General features: G+C 42.8%; 1 protein-coding gene across 3 annotated transcripts in view; it reads right to left on the bottom strand.

Moving 5' to 3' along the window:
* DST (dystonin) overlaps positions 1-19,296 on the bottom strand; it is a 453,158-nt gene that overhangs the window by 217,087 nt on the left and 216,775 nt on the right. For all 3 annotated transcript variants that reach the window (XM_067565502.1, XM_067565501.1, XM_067565500.1), the window contains one exon: positions 6,041-6,207. In XM_067565502.1, coding sequence (XP_067421603.1) covers positions 6,041-6,207 — 167 coding nt within the window. The remainder of the gene's footprint in view (positions 1-6,040; positions 6,208-19,296) is intronic.

The following is a 19,296-nucleotide window of genomic DNA, read 5'->3' on the forward strand; positions in this document are numbered from 1 at the left end:
TGTCGATCTGTCCCAAGAAGAGTGCACTTCTATCAAACAGCAGGTCCTGGATGAACTGTTGCACCTCTTGGGACAGACCAGATGACTACAGCCATGAACAGTGGTGCATGGAGATCGCGGACGCCATGGATCTTGCAACCGAGTCAGCCACATCTGAAGCTGCCTGTAAGATGGACCTGGTCACCATCTTGCCCTCCTCCAAGATGGTGGTAAAGTCCGGTGCTGCTCCTGGGGCAGATCCTCTCTGAATCGCTTAAGGGAATCCCAGAGGTTATAGTTATACGTCCCCATTGCTGGTTAGCAATCTGGAATTGTAGGCTGGCAGTAGAATAAATTTTTCTCCCAAACAAATCCAGTTTTCTATTGTCTTTGTTTCTGGGAGTTGTGCCGGGTTGTCCCCGTCTCTCCCTTTTATTGGCAGCCGCCACTACCAGGAAACCCGGGGAAGGGTGCGTAAATAAGCATTTGAACCCCTTTGTGGGGATGTAATACTTTTTCTCTGCTCTCTTAGAGATCGGTGGCAGAGAGGATGGCATTTGCCACAGGACCTTAACCAACTTAAGAACCCCTTCACGGACTGGCAGGGCGACCCACGCCAGTATCGCAGCTGCCAGCACATCAAAAAGGTTGTCCGATTGCTTCTGAAGTTCCTCCGCTTCCAACCCCAAGTTCGAGGCCATCTTCTTTAGCAGCTCTTGGTGGGCTCAAAAGTCATCTAGGGGAGCCAATGGTCTCACTGTGACTGCCTCAGCTGGGGAGGAGTAGGACAACTGTCCCAGCACCGGAGGTGGCAGCATTTCCTCTGGCTGCAGGAGGAACCGTTGTTGAAGTCGCTGCCAGCGGGTCCAATTCCACCTCTGAGGCTAAGCTGCGGGTCCCCACCGGGGGTGCTGGGGCTTTGGATCGTTTCCCGGATGACCTAAGGAAATACGGACCCGTGGTCACAGGGAACCCCCAGAGATTCCAGAATGGCCATTGTACCTGCCACTGTCCTTGAGGCCAACCTGGAGTGGTCGGACAGGGACCAGGTCGATGCAGCTGATCAGGGTGGGCTGCTGAGGTTCTGTCCTCCCAGGAGGAACAGGACTCGCTCCCTGGCGAACAACGATGGCCCGTGTCTGACCCCTATCCTACAGGGCAGTGCCATGGAGAGCGGGAGCGGCATCTGGTTCCCCAAGCTCGCTGGTGCTCCAATGATTGCCGCCTTGGAGAAGGAGAGCGTGAAGCTGGTAACCGGTGGTACCATTCCCTAGACTGGTGCCTCGCTGGAGAGAACCTTCGGTGGGAGAAAGAGCGGTAACATTGCCATGACGCAAGGGAGTAACTCAGTGCCGAGAATCAATGATGGAGCTGATCATCCTTGGAAATGCACAATCCAGAAATGCACAGGCGAACTCATTAGTGCCAGGGATAATGATTGGCGCCAACTCGACCCGGAGCAGGACCGGTGCCGGCCTGACAGTGCCGAGGTCTTCAGTACTGGCAACTGAGAGTGGTGCCGAACTGACACCACTGAACTCCTCTGGTATCGGCGCTCTGCCTCCGGTGATCTTTCCAGTGATGAGGACCGTACCTTTTGAGGATTGATGTCTCAAGGGAGGAGACATTCTCCATGATGACCTGGCCCATGTAGAGGTATGACGGGGCTCCGGAGAGCAGTGCAGCCACTGGGTGACTTCCCCTTTGACATTGGTGCCTTATCCACATGCTCCATCTGGGGCAAAGGCCTAGGAGGCAACGGAAGGGCCATCAAGTCTCTTGCTGGTTGAAATCCCTCCAGCATTGATGGCACCATGAGTTGCAGAGGCCCTCTTCCGCTCCCTGGAGTTGGAGGAGGCTCTCTCAAAGGGCTCAGGGCCTTAGGCGATGAACCTTGCTCCTGCATAGTCTGCACAGCCCGCTGGACCTGTGATGGTCCCACGTTCGACCCCGTGTCCTTGGTCTTCTTCGGTGCAGGGGAGTGGCCCCACTCTGAGTGCTATTTCTTCTGCTTCTTCTTCGACGGCAAAGAAGAAACTCGGTGCTGCAGTGATTCCGGTGCCAGAGGGGCACTCTGCAGGAATGCAGTGCTCAGCACCGAGAGGGAGCGGGACGGCTCTGAGGCCGGTCTCAGAGCAGCCTCCATTGGTAGGGCCTTCAGACAGATTTCCCGCTCCTTCAGAGTCTGTGGTCTGAACGCCTTACAAATTCGGCATTCGTCCTTCCTATGCGACTCCTCCAGACTCTTCAGACAACTGTCATGGGGGTTGCTAAGCGGGAAGGGCTTGCCGCAAGACTTACAAAGCTTGAAGCCTGGAGATCAGGGCATGCCCCAGCTGCCAGGCGGAAGTCCCTAAGGGGACTAACCTTAACTACTGAACGATTTACAGCTATTAACTAACAAACACACTAATTACTCAAGGGAACACTTAACACTAAATTGCTAAGAGGCACTTGCAGCAGCAAGCAAGACACAGTTCCAGTAACTGTCAGTGGCGGAAAGAAGGAACTGAGGGGGCATAGGGCTGGCGGTGCCTAATATTCCGCGGCATGTGCGTAGGACTCCAGGGGGTGCCGAGGCCAGCCCTACAGGTACTGCTAAGAGGAAAAAAATTCTGGTGACTGTGTACGGAGTGCACACACCTACAATGGAATCGACATGAGCAAGCACTCGAAGAAGAAACTATATTTAAAAAAGGATGCACTGCTAATAAACACCGCAAAGTTTATTGTTAAAACTAACCATATACCTAATTTGGGAGATGCTGATTTGATTTGTCTATTTTTAAAAAAATCATAGAATACTTACAAAAACCAGACCCAAATCCTGCAACTTGGAGACACAGAGGTGGCTCCTTACACACATACGTAGCCCTAATGCGAATCATTCTAATTCTTTATTTATTCTAATAAAAAGGTTGCGATATCTCTAAAATAACAAGACAATTTTTTTACCTTAAACTTCCACTGAGACTATATGGAGGTATACATGAAATATTTATTCCACTATATTTTGGGGGCAAAGAAGATATCCTGGCACCTTTCACTGAGAGATTAAACAGAGAGCACTTTGCTTCACGAAAAAGTGGTCTCAGCAGGTTTGGTTCGAAATGCTGACAAGAACTTCGGGTAAGAAAAACTTTTATAACAAGAGAGTAACTTTCTAGTAAAGTTTAGTCTCTAGAAAGCCTGTTATGGTTTTGTTTTATATTTAACCTTTTGTTTCCGATAGTCTTACTCATCATTATTTGAATCTCTATTTCTTTGATTATAAACTTAAACTTATTCTTGTTTTCTCTATAAAGATTTCCACGTGCTGTGATGTTAAGCAAAGTGATGGTCCTGAGTTAAGTCTTACAAGCTGTTGTGTACTATTCCTTTGGGAACAGCAGACCTAGTACATCTGAGAGTGGTTAGTCAATAAGGGGCTGGACACTGAAGGAGTGCTCTGAGAACCTGAGGGTTGGTGGATGCCTATCTCTAGCTCTACAGAGAGAGCAAGGCCTGCAGAGGTTTGGAAAGCAATGCGTGTGCCAGTGGTTTTAGGGAGCTGATCCACAATAGGAAGAGACAAGACTGCTTCACACTAAGGGCAGATGGTGGTGAGATGCCTCACAACCCTGGGTACCCTTGGGGAGTGTCATGCATGGTTTCCCCTGACACAACATTCCTGCTAGTACGGCGCAGAGGGGGAAATAAGCCGTTCCAGGAAAAAGGCTGGCACATCTCGCTTTTCCCCTGGAGCACAGGGGTGATAGGGGCCTGAGTCACAACTTGGTCTCTGCCCTACTCCTGCCGCAGCACAGCGAGATGCTGCACCCTACTTGGTCTGAATTGCAAGGTTCCAGACTAATTTTAAGTTTTTAATGGCAACTAGTTTAATTTATGAAACAGTAAAAATGTTTTCATTCATTGAGTAAAACAGCCGCCATAAAATCATCCCTTCCCAATGAGCTGAACGAAGCACACTCACCTGAGAGAAAGATTATTACGGCTTTCACTCTCAGTGAATTTGACTGGAGGTGTGGCAGAGGCCCCTCACCAATTCGAACATGTTTATGCTGGGGGCCTTACTGAGGGTTCTGAATCAGTGGAAGGCCATGGATGCTGTTCCGTGACAGACCAATTTATTGGGATAAAGTAGCATCATGCTGCAGACATTTTCCACTTTGCAGTTTAGAACTGCAGACCTGCTCCCAATTACAACATGTAAATAAACGCCTTGCCTTCCGGTAGCTCCACAACTCAGGAGCCTGTCCCTCTCCCTACCTGCAGGCTGTGGAATTTCCAGCAGCACTAGGGATGGAGTGTAACTTCCAAATTAAATTATTAAAAAAAACCCAAAACCCTCATTTTTGGTGTGGAGGTAATTGTGGCCTGCTGCTTCCTCTGAGTAGTGTCTGCTGCTAGGAGGAAAAAATGGAGGCGAGTCCCCTGTTCTCTTTGGTTGCAGGGATAATGTTTGGGCAGTGATGTTTGAGATGTCACAGTGTTTCCTTACACCTGGAATAGATACGTGCAGTGTCTCAGAAATCATTACCACTGTTGGCAGTACTTAAACTTTCTGCTGGTAGCCACTCTATTACTAAATTTCAACAGACTTCCTTGAAATTTGGGAAGAATTTTCCTCCTCTGTGAATAACAACACAGAAAGAGATGATAGCGCATTTATTTTAATGCTTCAAAATATGGAGTAAAAGAAGCAGGCAAAAAAAAAGGCAAAAATCCCATTGGCTTCAGTGGGAGCAGGAATAGGTCCACAAGTGTAACAACCCTCCTAGCAACAAAATCAGTGCTATAAGCACTCCTGGGAAGGGCATGTGTATGGGTAGATATAGTACAGGAGGAGAGTAGGATAAAGAGAAAATAGCTGAAAAAGGACAGTGCATGAAACTCTGCATCTGTCTAAAGGGACTTAAAAAATGGAGCAATTTGCTTTATCGTAGCACACGTGTGCCAAATTCCTGTTCCCCCATACCCAACTGAAACCCTGTGACTAAAGGGAAGTGCAGACCCTGGAGCCAGAGGCAACCCTCGGCCAAAGTAGGTAAACCTCGCTCTAGAGCTACAATGTATGTCCCAAGTTTTTAACTATTTATCAATCAAACAGTAACACAGCTATTAATTAATAAGTTGGGGAGGTTGAAATGTTGTTCATAAGCACTGGTGATGTGAGCTTTTGAAGATGATCCTGGGAAGTATTTTTCATTGAAAAAAATTGCTATTCTGTTTCTTTAAACTCTTCCATTTTGGCCCTATCTCATCTCTCTCCTATTCCTTGGGTCTTCCAATATATCAGGTTTTTTTTTATCTTTTTTCATACACGGTTGGGCCATACATGCGCTCCTTACTGCTCTATCCTTCCAGATTCACTTTCTCTCAAAGTCATTCAGGGCAGCTTTTTGCCACTTATTTCCCTCTACTTTTCATGTTACTAAAAGAAATAGAGAGAAATGCATGATTTATGCAATTCCTCATGACTATCTACTGGAATGTCCATAGCACCTTTAAAATTCTTCCCTGGCTGAATGACATCTGGTCAATCTATGAAATCCCCCTGAATTAGATTACGTCTCATCTTGCAAAGGGACAAAGGGAGTTATGAACAGATGTCAATGCTTGAGACCACCCCACCCATCCCACATTGTTAAATGGAGTGGAAACCTGGTTAGATGGGATAGGATGGACTCAGGAGGGTTCTGGTATGGCAAAGGGGACCCCTGGTATGATGAAGGTTGAGAACCAATGCATTACGGGCCATGTGGGCATTTCCTTGAGTATATTTGGTGGTGTCTCATTATATATTTTCAGGTAGGCTGGTTGCAATTAAGACTGCTCTGAACAAGATGTGGTATGAAGTACCTAAGGAAGACTCTTTTGCCTCCAGAAGGGAGGAGATTTCCCAAGAAGACTCATAGTTAGTCTCCACATCTGTAGTACTACTGCAAGACAAATGCCACAGATCCCATTTTCTGCTGAATGGCCTCTTCATGTCTATTAAAATGCCCAAATAAACATTTCCAGGTGTGTAAAGAAAAAACAAAATAAACCATGCAATTACCTGTATTTATGAATGATGGCGTTAAATAATTTTCCATCTCGCCAGCAGGTAGTGAAATTTTCACAACGGATTGCAGCATAACCCTCAGTTGTCTGCTGTGTCCACAGGAGTAGCCTCTCTTTAGCAGACATATCCTCTGACTCTCCAGTAACATGGATGTCAGATATCTAAATCATAATGAATATAAATATAACAAATCCATTTATTAAGGACTAAAAATATTGAAAATATCATAGAAAAAATACTCACAACCTTTCATTATCATGGATTACCCCTGCATTTTTATGTAAGGGGAAGGGAACAAAATGTATATCATAGTTTCACTTCAATTAAAATTGTTATGTATCTTTGCTCTCTTCATTATGAAATATACAATTATTAGACTCACAATCTTCTAATCTACTAAATCATCAGCATCTGAATTTCTTTTGACAATATAATATCCTAGTTTTGAACTTTTATTAGAAATTGTTACATAAGACAAAGTATCTCAAAACAATATTAATTTTGATATTATATAGAGAATGTAAACAATATTTAATAGCTCTGTTATAAACAGTGGTTAAATAATAGATAGTGGTCATCTTCAGGGCTATCTATCACTTCAAGACAACAATTCAGTCAGACTGAAACCTAATTGGTTCTTAGTATAAAATTCTCTGCTCTGGTATGCACTTTGTATCTGTTATCCTTTACTCTGAATCCAAAGTGCATACATTCCACTTTCACATTGCCCACTGATATATAGTACCTAACTGTTCCATATGTGGAACATGTGTGCAGTATTGAATATAAATGTGTACTACTGAGAGAGAGGGTGGATCAGAGAATTTTGCCCCAAATCTAAGAGATTTGTTATTGTAGTATCTGAAAATAATTAGTCTGGATACGGCTTTTGACCTGCAACACCAAAACCAAAAAAAAAAACCCAAACCCTCCGCCGCAAAACCCCCATGCGTTATACATTTTAAAAAACATATTTTATACTACAAAAATGCTTTCATACTGAAATTTTAAAAATTGGTTTAATTATTCTCTAATGGAGCCTAACTCTTGTGCATAGAAAATGATCAGTGCATAAACACAGAAGAAGGTCATGAAAATTATTTACTTTTCTCCTAGGAGGAAAAGTAGCTAGTGATGCACAGCACCCAAGAGACATCTCACTTAGAACACATGTGAATTATGCAATTAAAATTTGCACTACTATGTATAGCAAAATTGCAGGGTGGATCAAAGAGGATAAAAGCCTAGATATAGGATACTGCATACGGTACCGTACACTTTCTTAATTTTAAATATCCATCTTATGTCACATGTCTGATTTTATGTTTGACTTTGATTTTATGTTAATATTGCTAATAAATATAATAACATCATCTTATTATTAAGAATATTTCAATCATATGAAAAGAAACAATGTATTCTGGTGCTCAGGCACTACGGTAATAGCCACCATAAAAGAACCTAGACACAGTGGATTTTAATGTCAATACCAAGTGAGCTTCATCCATTTTCACCAATGGGCTTCAGGGCATGGGTGTGGGAAAGTTCACCCTAAGGGAATAGCAGAGGCAGAAGCCACTCATAACACTGTGATGGAAAGCCAAATATCAGAATCAGCTGGCGGAGGAAGAGGGAAGGATAAGGAAGAGGCTTAGCCATGCAAATGCACGAAGGCTTAGTCTACACTAAAAAGTTAGGTTTACCCAATTACGTCGCTTAGGGATGTGAAAAATCCACACCCTTGAGCAACATAAAATAAGCTGACCTAACCCCCAGTGTAAACAGTGCTAGGTCAATGAAAAAATTCTTCCGTCAACTTAGCTATCGCCTCTTGGGGAGGTGGAGAATTTACCCCTCCTGCTAGCACAGCTGGTATCTACTGCTACAGCGGCACAGCTGTAGTGCTGTAGCTGTGCCACTGTAGCATTTCAAGGGTGGATAAGCCCTACGTCAAACACATCTATTCAAGTGCAAACCAGGGAGTTGCATTAATGAGGTCAGAGCAGATGATGATAATGGCTCCTTCTGACCTTAAAATCTTTAATTCAAGGGCATCTCCTGGATAGCCTCTGCCAGGAGGGCCCCTATAGAACCTAGATCGCAAACTGAAATTTCCTTCTTTCAATAGAACCACAGAGACACTGGCAGTGGAAACAAATAAATATGTGGCTTCCCCGCAAACACTGCTAACTTAACACACACTTGGAGGCTGATGACAGGGGAAAGGGGTACTTAATCAGATTGGGAAGTTAATCATGAAGTTAGTGAAGAGCAGCTCTCACAATGTACTGTTTGATTTTTTGTTTTACACACTCTTTACTTTAAGGGTAAGATGTGGATTTACAAGTATTAATTTAAACATTAAATTATAGGCTTGTTTAGTGCCAGTAAAAACTTAATGTAGATTATTCTCTAATCAAAGTATCCACCAAATTGCACTATGCAGCCAACTGGTCAGATAAATATCAAAGATCATTACACTGATACTATTTTACTTTATGTAAGTGATATATACAGCTACCAGCACCAGAAAGCAAACAGTACTTCTCTGCAGAGCCAGCACCAGGCATAAACAAACTAAGCAATTGCTTAGGGCCCGAGCAGCTCAAGGGGGCCCCCTATTAATTATTAGTATGTGTTGGGATGGAGGGGGAAAATATTCCTGCTAAGGCCCCACAATGGGCTAGGACCAGCACGGCTTCTGTGACCTAGCCTGCAATAACCTTCAAAATACTAGGACAAAATAAACACTGGAAGGCAGCTGTGAGCACAATATCTCTACTGCTTCACCATACCAAAATGTGTTCTAAAACTGTGTCTACACTAAACGTTACTTTCAGCAGCGTGTAGTGTACATGTGGCCACAGAAAAGACAGGCAGGGAAACACTGTACCATATTTGTTTAAAACACACAATAGAAAAGACATGCAGCTTAGAGTTTCTATTTACTTCAAGATGTCATATGACAATGTGAAATTAAAAGAGAGGTGAAATTATAGTGCCTATGTAGAGACACATATCATATAGAAGAAAATGGAAGCGCCAATATAGACTCGTAGAATGGTAGGACTGGAAGACACCTCCAGCGGTCTCCTAGTCCAGTCCCCTGCACTCAAGGCAGGACCAAGCATTATCTCCCTGACAGGTGTTTGCCTAACCTGTTTGTTAAAATCTCCAATGATGGAGATTCCACAACCTCCTTAGGCAATTTATTCCTGTGCTTAACTACCCTGACAGTTAGAAAGTTTTTCCTAATGTCCAAGCTAAACCACTTTTGCTGCAATTTAAGCCCGTTGCCTGTTGTGCTATCCTCACAGGTTAACAAGAAAATTTTTTCTCCCTCCTCCTTGTAACAACCTTTTATGGACTTGAAAACTGTTATCATGTCCCCCCCTCAGTCTTTTCTTCTCCAGACTAAACAAATCCAATTTTTTCACTCTTCCCTCATAGGTCGTTTTCTAGACCTTTGATCATTTTTGTTGCTCTTCTTTGGATTTTCTCCAATTTGTCCACATCTTTCCTGAAATGTGGTGCCCAGAAATGGACACAATACTCCAGCTGAGGCCTAATCAGTACTGAGTAGAGTGGAAGAATTACTTCTTGCTTACTACACTTCTGCTAATACATCCCACAATGCTATTCGCTTTTTTTGCAACAGCGTTACACTGTTGACTTATATTTAGCTTGACCACTATGACCCCACTATGACCCCAAGATCCCTTTCCACAGTACTCCTTCCTAGGCAGTCATTTCCCATTTTGTATGTGTCCCACTGATTGTTTCTTCCTAAGTAGAGTATTTTGCACTTGTCCTTCTTAAATTTCATTCTATTTACTTCAGACCATTTCTCCGGTTTGTCCAGAACATTTTGAATTTTAATTCTATCCTCCAAGCACTTGCAACCCCTCCCAGATTGGTATCATCCACAAATTATATAAATGTACCCTTTATGCCATTATCTAAATCATTGATGACGATATTGAATAGAACTGGACCCAGAACTGATCTGTGTGGGACTCTACTTGATATACCCTTCTAGCTTGACTGTGAACCATTGATAACTACTCTCTGGGAATGGTTTTCATCCTGTTATGCACCCATCTTACAGTAGCTCCATCTAGGTGCTATTTCCCTAGTTTATTTATGAGAAGGTCATATGAGAAAGTATCAAAAGCCTTACTAAAGTCAAGATATACCACATATCTATTGCTCTCCACAATTCACATGATTAATTTAAAAGATCTCTGTTCATTTTCTTTATTTTTAAGCTGTATGGAAATGTATTGTCTGAAATACAAAAAGAAGTTATTCTCCTTGTGACGTAACAATGGTTCTTTGAGATGTATATCCCTATGGGTGCTCCACTGTAGGTGTGTCTGCATCCCTGAGCTGCTGACAGAGAATTTTGGTAGCAGTGTCTATTCTGCCCACACATGTGCTGCCCCCCCCCCCCCCATTCTCTGCCACAAGGCTAATCAGCATTGCACGAGCAAACCTTCCATTTCTACTGTAGAGTTTATTATGAGATCTCCAAAGGGGGGGTTAGGGAGGGTCATGGAGCACCCACAGGGACACACATCTCGAAGAACCATTGTTACTGCACAAGGCGAGTAACTTCTTCTTCTATGATAAGTGTCCCTATGGGTGCTCCACTGTAGGTGACTCCCGAGCAGTATCCTCCACTGAAGGCTGGGGCTTTGGAGTCGAGTCTGCTATGGATGATAGTACCGCAGCTCCGAATCTGGTGTCTCCAGCACAGTCCCCAGGATGGCAAAGTGTTTTGCAGAGGTATCTGCAGATGCCCAGGTGGCTGCTCTGCAGATTTCTGATATAGACTTCTTGGAGAAGGCAATGGATGAGGAAACCAATCTTGAAGAGTGAGAACGGATTGTTAATGGGGCATGCCTCATTGATGTTGGCAGCCTCTTGAGTTCACAGCGTCCACAATGACCGAATTAGGAGGGGGGTGGAAGAAGAGATATTCCGTGTCTTTCACTGGCATGCAGTAATTTTTATCGGCCCGCTTGCATGTTGCCAGGATTAATGCAGGGGTCTGCCAAATAGTTTGGCAGGGTCCTGGAGAGCCTTATTAATAGGGAGGGCTACTCTGGATGAGGCAGAGGAATGTAAAATGTCCAGTAGTTTATGGTGTGATTCCGTCACCTCTTGTAATGGTAGCTGTACTGCCTCTGCACCCACTGGGCCACCTCCTGGAAAAGCTTAGAGCAGGGTTGTCAAACTCGCTCAAAGTGACGGGCCGAAATCACAGAACCTCTACTTTGAAGGGGCCATGCAATGCTCTCCGCCAAATATTTCAGGCAATCTGCCCATTTTCGGCGGCGCAGCATCACTAGCTTTCAGCGCTGCCCTTTCGCAGTGGGGACTCTGACATTGCCACTTTAAGAGATTTCTAGGAGGGATACCCGCCACCGAAAAAAATTAGGACGAGTTCCCCTTTTCGGCGGCAGGGTGCTGGAGCGAAAGGTCTTGCCGCTTTAAGACGCTGGCCCCACAAATCTCTTAAAGTAGTAATGCAGACTTTCGGCGGCTCCACTACTTACTTTCGGCGGCCGGGATCAAAGAGGTTCGCGGGCCGCATAAAAAAGGTTCGCGGGCCAAATGCGGCCCACGGACCATATGTTTGACACCCCTGGCTTAGAGTCATCTATCAATGACGGTGGAGGGGGCATAACTGTCTTGTTTGGTGATGAAGAAGAGAAGTTAGTTTGGGGGTTAGTTCCTCCTCAACTTTGACCTCTTGTTCCTCTCTTAATTGTTCAGGGGGCTCGGAGGTCCTTAATGTGACAGTTGAAGGAAGAAGTCTCCTTGGCTCCTGATAGGCCAGGCTAGAACCACAAGAGGCATGGTTTCTGTGTGCCTATCAAGGATCCCAGTAAAGCCACTGAGAGGGTCGGAGGGGTTCTGGTAGTTGCCTATGGCTGCCCGTACCAGGGAGGCTGAGGTCAGAGGGGCAGTACAGTAGAGATCCATATTGGAAATGGGTACCGTAGGGTGGATGAGAAGGCAGCAGGAGACCACAGTCTCTTGCTCACTCTCTGACTCAGTGCTTGAAAATGGGGGTGCACAGCACAATTTCGCCAGCGAGTGTGGAGCTCTGGGTGGACTCAGTACCAAGGCCCCAGTACCGAGTAGACATGAGTCCAGTGGGTCAGACACCAAAAGGTCTGTAATGTAATGGAAGTCCGGTGGTGCCATAGGCATTGGTACCAGTGGTGGTTGACAGTGCCAAGACATCTGCACCAAAGGAGTTGGTAATGCAGTCCTGAGAGTACGGTCGGCCAGTGTCTGGTGTGCCGATGATGGTACCGACACCGATGTCCGTACCAAAGAAGACTTCCCCGGGGCGGATTCTCTGGATTTCACGCACCCAGTGAGTACCAATGTCTCTGTGCCTGTGCCCATCAGGTCCTTAGGCAGCCCAATGTGTTCTGTTGGAGAGATACAGCGCAAGCTCTGAGTTCTGGATTTAGATGGCTTCAGTGACGTCGGTACCAATGGTACAGAGCGAGCTGGAGATCTTTTTCAGTTTGGTCAGGGCTTGCTGTGGGGACTCTCAGCCCTTTTCTTAGAAGCCTTGTGTGAGTGACTCATGGTTGTCTTCTTAGGCTCACCTCCCTTAGAAGCAGAGTGTTGCTGTGAGGTTTCCTTCAGTTCGGGGTCTTGGTGTGGCTCTGAGGGTGGTTGAAGGGCTACTTCTATTAGGAGAAGCTTAAGTCTTAGTTCTCTATCCTTTCTGGATCTGGGTTTCAATTGTTGGCATAAACCACACTTTTGGGGGATATGGTTCTCTCCCAAACAGAGGACGCACTGAGAGTGTCCATCGGTCACTGGGATAGATTCCTTGCAACTGAGACACTTGAAGCCCAGTAAACCAGGATTACTCTGTCCAAGGGGGTCCCTAGATGGAGGAGGAGAGGGGATTGAAGAAAAACAAAGTTTAAAGTAAAGTTGTTGGGTTTTTTGGATAAATAAAAGATAAAGGAGTGAAAGAAAAGAAAAGGAAGCTCCAAAATGTAACAAAAATTACCGTTAGCAGACAGCTAAAGCTCCATCTCTAGACAGGGACAGTTGAGAAGGAACTGAGGAGGGTTGGCGCATACAAAGCTGGTTAGCCTTGTGGCAGAGCATGATGGAGAGAGGGAGCAATGCATACATGGGCCGAATGGACACGACTACCAAAGTTCTCCGATCAGCAGCACAGGGACATAGACACACCTAGTGGAGTGGAGTCACCCATAGGGAGACTTCTCAAAGAAGATGTTTCCTTTCTTTTACGCAAGCAAGCGAGCAAAATATTTTTCTAGCAGCCTTAGCTTCTATTCATAACACAACAACCAGATCACAGTATAAGTCAAACCAATCATCCACCACTTTATTGGGGAGATTATGTCAACTGGAAAGACCTGATGTCTGATATTAAAAACACTCTCTTTTACCTGTCACTTTAAACAAATTCTGTGTTTGTCTATAAGAACTTCATTCTCTTCAATTCTTTACATGACTTCTTAAAAAAAGAGTAAGCTGACATTAAAATTTTCCTCTGTCCATTTTTTACATACAAACTCAGACCTTTGGCCAACTCCACAGTTAACTGAATTGCAAAAGTGATGTAGATTTGGAACAGCATAGAGTGCAAATGCAGCACATAAGATTCCCCTACCATAAGGCAGTGTTTTCAGGGCAATCTCAGAATGTCATATTTAAATCTGCTGTGACACACCTAAATGGCACATATAGCCATGGGCACAAAACCAAAGAGAATAAAATCTTATTTTAAATTGAGATTCTGGAAGAGTGAGTGTCAAGCAGTTAGCCAGATTCTGGAATGATGAGAAATGGTTTGGTGGTCTCAGTTCACTTCCCAGAGGCAAGGTGTCCTCATCATAAAACCTGTTCTGGCACTAACCACCACCCCGGTTGGCAGCTTCAGAAGAAGGAAATTGATTGAATGGGCCTAAGAGATTGCACTACTCTTTCCCTTTTAGAGGTGGTCCCTCCTAGATCAGGGAACATTGGCAGGGCAACATCAGTAGGTCAGTTGCTGTGTCTATTTTCTAGATAAAGGATTTTAGCTTCCAGGATTGTCAATGCAATATGTCCTTTCCACAAATATAAAACTCAAATGAAAAAGTGTGACAGTAGAGTAAAGGTAGATCTCTAGGTAAAGGGCTACATTCTGCTACACTTACACATGTTGAGCAGTACCTTAGTATGCAAGCAACCCCACGGATTTCAGTGGGACGCTTTGCAAAGTAAAGTATTGCCCACCATAAGTAAGGTGGCAAAAAATAGTCCTAATGGTTCACAATTGATAACGCATGCTAATTCCAAGTGCAAATATCTATATTTTAAATATATATAATAATCACAAATGTTCTAACATTTTATATCTTACATGCAATTAATATCATTGTGCAAAAAAAGGAAGAAAATCAGAAAGGGGAATAACTTAGGGCATTACCAAGTACATGTTCCAAAGGGTCAGAAAATAAGGCATCTGATAATATGTCAAAGATTATCAAAAGTAAAGAACATTATTAAAAGATAAATTGTGATATTTAAATGACAATATGCCAAATAAGGAAGATTCAGAAGGGAAAGAGGTAAGAATGGCAGTAAAAACCACTGCGCGGTCCCTAGAACTTTACTTTCAAAAGTAAATGTTGTGTGCACACCATGCATTTTTTATATCCCACAAAACTGCCACAGGTATAAACTAATAAATGTTTAGAGGAGAGGTTCTTAACTTTATAGTGCCAATCCAGTGACATAGCTTTCATCAAACAGTATCAAGAAGCAAATCCTGGATTTGTGCAAGCTTAAAGGATTTTAAAGACAGCAGCAGAGTTCCTAAAAGGGGGAGACAGAGATAAAGTGTATCACTCATCCTTTACACATTCCTGGCCTCCCAATGACAATGGTTTTAGGGGCACCTAGTGATGCGCTGCCCATCTCCTGATTCTGACTATCATTTTGAGAGAGGTGGTTCACCTTTGCTGCTGCAGCTGTGACTGATCCTGCCTGGAACTTCCTCCCTTTGCATTTCACAATCACCCACAAGCTGTACCTGGGTCAAAGGGCCTGAGTGTGCTCTCACTGAAGTCAACTGCAAAACTTCCATTGACTTCAATGGTTCAGGATCAGCTACAAAAGGAAGGTCGCAGAACATGTAAGCATAAGAGAAGCATTGAAGGACTGGGAATACATTTTGTTTATTCTTTTTCTGTAACATTAAACAAGAAAGAAGTGAAGATGAAAACGACCTTAAATGGCCAAGTACACCAATGGTACATGTAATACGGTATCCTTTCGCTGATACTGTCAAATCCCGAATGCTTCAGAGGAAAGTTTGAACCCTGATATAATGTACCTAACTGTACAATATTATAGCTGGGGTACAAATTTCTTCCTGATGCCAGTGAGTGAAGGAAATGTTTATACTCCGAAACTTGAGGATTGAAGAAGAGGAGACAAGAAAACAAGAGAGATGTCAGATAGGTCAAGGGGAACAGAGCATTACTTAGTGTGGAGAGAAGGCAAGTTTTCTCCTGAATAGGTATTTTCCATATAAGTTAAAGAGCAGACTGGGCCTGTGATTCAGAAACAAAAAATGAACACCTATGTGAACAATGATGATTTATGCTTAGGTGAGCATGGATATATGCACAGAAATCAAACGTGTGTGACTTCAAGAATGACCCCAAGGTCAGGGCCCAAGCATAATTTTTGCAGGCCCAGTATGAGCTTGTAATATGGGCCCCCTCCCCCACATATACCCATGGGGTTGCAACCTGGGCCGGGCCCCTCAGGGACTCCAGGTCCTGGTAAAGTGTACCCGTTTCCCCCCATGCAGGGGCCCTGCCCAAGGTTACCAGCTGGAACTAAAAAGAGTTTCCACAAATGATCTCTGTTGAGCAATGTCAGCTTGTGCGAAAGCTGAAGATCTCATGTCAACAAGTCTAATCAACCAACCCTACACTCTGAGCTTTACACCTGATTCTGGAGAAGAAATATTGGCACTTTTTCTTCATTTAAACTGTAACACTGTAAGCAGATAACAGGAGTTGGCGTGATAGTGGAAACACTTGGAAGATTTTTTGTTATCTCAGAGCTATTTGCAATGCTGCACGACCTATGCAATAAATGCATTACTACTATCCCAGAACTAGTTGTTCTATCAGATGCATTGGTTGCTATGGTAAACACTAACTTTTATTTAATAGCAACACAAATTGTAAAAAAAAGTATTACGTATGTATACTATCTCTGTCATGATTTAGGTATGCACTTTCTGTCCTGAAAATAATAAATAAATAAATAAAATTTTATTTGTATTGCAAATGAGATCAGGGTCCCATTATATGAGGGATTGTACAAACTAGAGCTCTGTAAATAACTAAATTTTCTGGTTTTGTAGCGAACTGAAAAACTGAAGAAAAAAATCATTTCAGGTCAATGTGAAATGAATTTTTTTAAAACTTTTTCAGCTAATTGAAAATCTCAATAAAATTGTTTTCAGATCAAATTAAACTGGTCAAATGAAATGATTTGTTTTGAATTTTATTTCAATTTTATTTTTAAAAAGATAAAAATAATCAGATGCAAAATGAAAGTTTTCATTTATTTATGGGGGATTTAGGGTTTCTTTTACCTTTTAAAAATAAATATGAAGTAAAATTGGAAACAAAAACTCGTTTTGAGTAAAAAAAATCAAACCTTTTCATTTCAAAAAGGTCAAAATGAAAATCAGGCTTTGGATTTTTTTTTTTTAAATTGAGGGGTGATTTCAAACCAAGATAACTAGATGAATTAGACAAAAATTCATAATGTTTTTGTCAACCCAACCCTGCAATTTTTGGCAAAAAAAATTTTTGTTCTAAAAGTGTTGTCCAGCACTCGTATAAACACAGAAAAAAAAGACAGTTTGCCAAATATCTTATCAAATTAAGTTAAAATATCTTGGGAGTACTATAAATGCAAAGTTTACATATAATTGTGGGATTATATGTAACTTCTCTATGGGGAGATATGGCCAGTGGGAATCCTGGAAGTGTTAGGAACTACAAAGGACTCTTTTAAACAATGTGCCAGACAAGAAGGTACTCTTGGGGTGAACAAAGGTAATGGGTTTTCTAGGAAATACCTTGAGGGAATGCAAATTCCCACCTCAGAAGCTAACCTTTTTACTGTATGCCCTAAGGAGAAAACCATTGTCTATCTGATTACCTATTCATGGGTCTCTGCAGATCAAAGACCCAGGCTGTACAAAGGAAAAGTTAATCTATGCATATGTGCTCCTGTTCTGATAAAAAGGTATTACGAACTTGTAAACAGAGAAATACCCATGTGGGATTTGAAGGACTGACTCCTACCAGAGCCCTTGTTGGAGCTGGAGTGACATCTGGTAAGCTTATTAGCAGGCATGTGGGTTCTTTTACTGTTTTTAATATATTTTCTCTGTAATGCTGCCACCTTAAGAATAAAGGTGCTTGCTTAGAAAGAACTGCATGGTAACTTATAGCTGTGGGCAATTATGCTGTTTATAGCTTTTCTGGAGAAAGCAAAGCAGGCAGTCTGACTTGATGGGAAATTCCCAGTGCAGGCATGGAACTGTGCAGCCTGAAAAAACTCTTAGTCAGGAGGCAGAGAGATGTGGGTCTCCACCCAAGAGAGGTCATGGCTAAGGAGTCAGGAGCCTAAAGTGGGTGCCCTTGGTGAATCACAGAGGGGGAATACAGGTGCAGTTGCTCTGAAGGGTTATAGATAGCCCCGGAAGTGAAGAGCTTACAATCTAAGACAAGAGATAACAAATAGATACAGACAGACAGGAGTAATTTAGATATTAAAGTATTTTAGATTTTCACATCTTTGTTTGAGAAACACATTGAAACTGGGACTTAAAAAAAAAAAAAAAAAAAAAAAGGAGACAATGAATTAAGGGCTTGGGATATAACGGGATATGGAGATGTCCTTGGTATGAATCCAAGTTGATAGGGACCAAAAGTCAGTACCATCCAGTAGCTCTTTGGTGCTGAATCCGAATGAAAGAAGTTAGTGTCTTATGATTTCTAACACATGCACGTGTCTAGTCTAGGAATTGGATTGAAACTAATTACCACAGAAGTGGGCAGCCTCTGCAGAGAAGCCAAAGTCTGCAACCTTGATTGTGCCCTCCAGCTGAGCCGCATTCAGACGGAGTGGAGAGAGGGGCTGCAGGAAGCTTCATGCTCCTTGATTTAGGGCTGCACTCCCAATGCAAGTTTCAGAGCAGAGGGGCAGCTCTAATTTACTGCCATGGAGAATAGGGCATAGTGGAGCATGTCTTGCTCATGCTTGTAATTTCACTGACTTCCTATGGAAGTCAAGCTCAAGTAAGTAAGGAGAGCAGGCTTTGATCCTCTGTAAACAGAGGACTTCAGTCTTCAGAGTTCGAAAGGAGAGAAAGAAATTATTCTAGATGACTCTATAATGAATAAAAAAAAGTGATGTTTTGGGCCAAGAAGAATTTATCTTTTATGATGCCAAATAAATTTTACTGAGATATCAGATTGTATAATGTCATGGATCCTATGCTGAACTTTCCTAATGTGAGAAAACAAAGTTTTGAAGTTTCCTTTTTAAAGTATCTTGGATCTGGTGAGAAATGTCATCACTATCCCAGTAAATTTTTTTATACTGTGACATATTGTTTGGCTACATGTCACACAATATAAAATACAAGAGAGCAGAGCACAGGATAATAATACATTCACATTAGATATGACCCAACTTGTGATATTTGCATCCGGATCCATGTCAAAAATAAAATTAATCAAAATTATTTATATAATAACAATACTTTCATCACAAAGCGCTCTACAAAAATTAATGAATTAACAGTTGCAGTTCAGTAAGTAGGTATTATCCCCCATTTTTCAGATGGGTAAATTGGGGCACAAGGAGGAAATGTGACTTGCCCAAAGTCACCTAGGAAGTCTGTGGCAGAGTGGAAAACAGAACCCAAATCTATCATTCTTAATCTTGTGCTTTAACTACAAGACCAATATTGTTCTGTATACATAAGTAGGAAAAGGCAGATTAGTGTCCTGGAGGACAAGACCTAAACTAAATGTGCTATTCCTGTAGAGGGTAAGATGCTGGATCTAGGCTGTAGTGCAAGGGAGCTTAATATAATTAGCAACTGGCTTAAGTCCCTCTGCATCAGAGTCAAGAGCCACATTGTCCTGGAC

The sequence above is a fragment of the Emydura macquarii genome, unplaced genomic scaffold, assembly GCF_026122565.2.
Source record: "Emydura macquarii macquarii isolate MOO-44397 ecotype Brisbane River unplaced genomic scaffold, CSIRO-AGI_Emac_v2 contig_2680, whole genome shotgun sequence".
Taxonomy (NCBI): domain Eukaryota; kingdom Metazoa; phylum Chordata; order Testudines; family Chelidae; genus Emydura; species Emydura macquarii.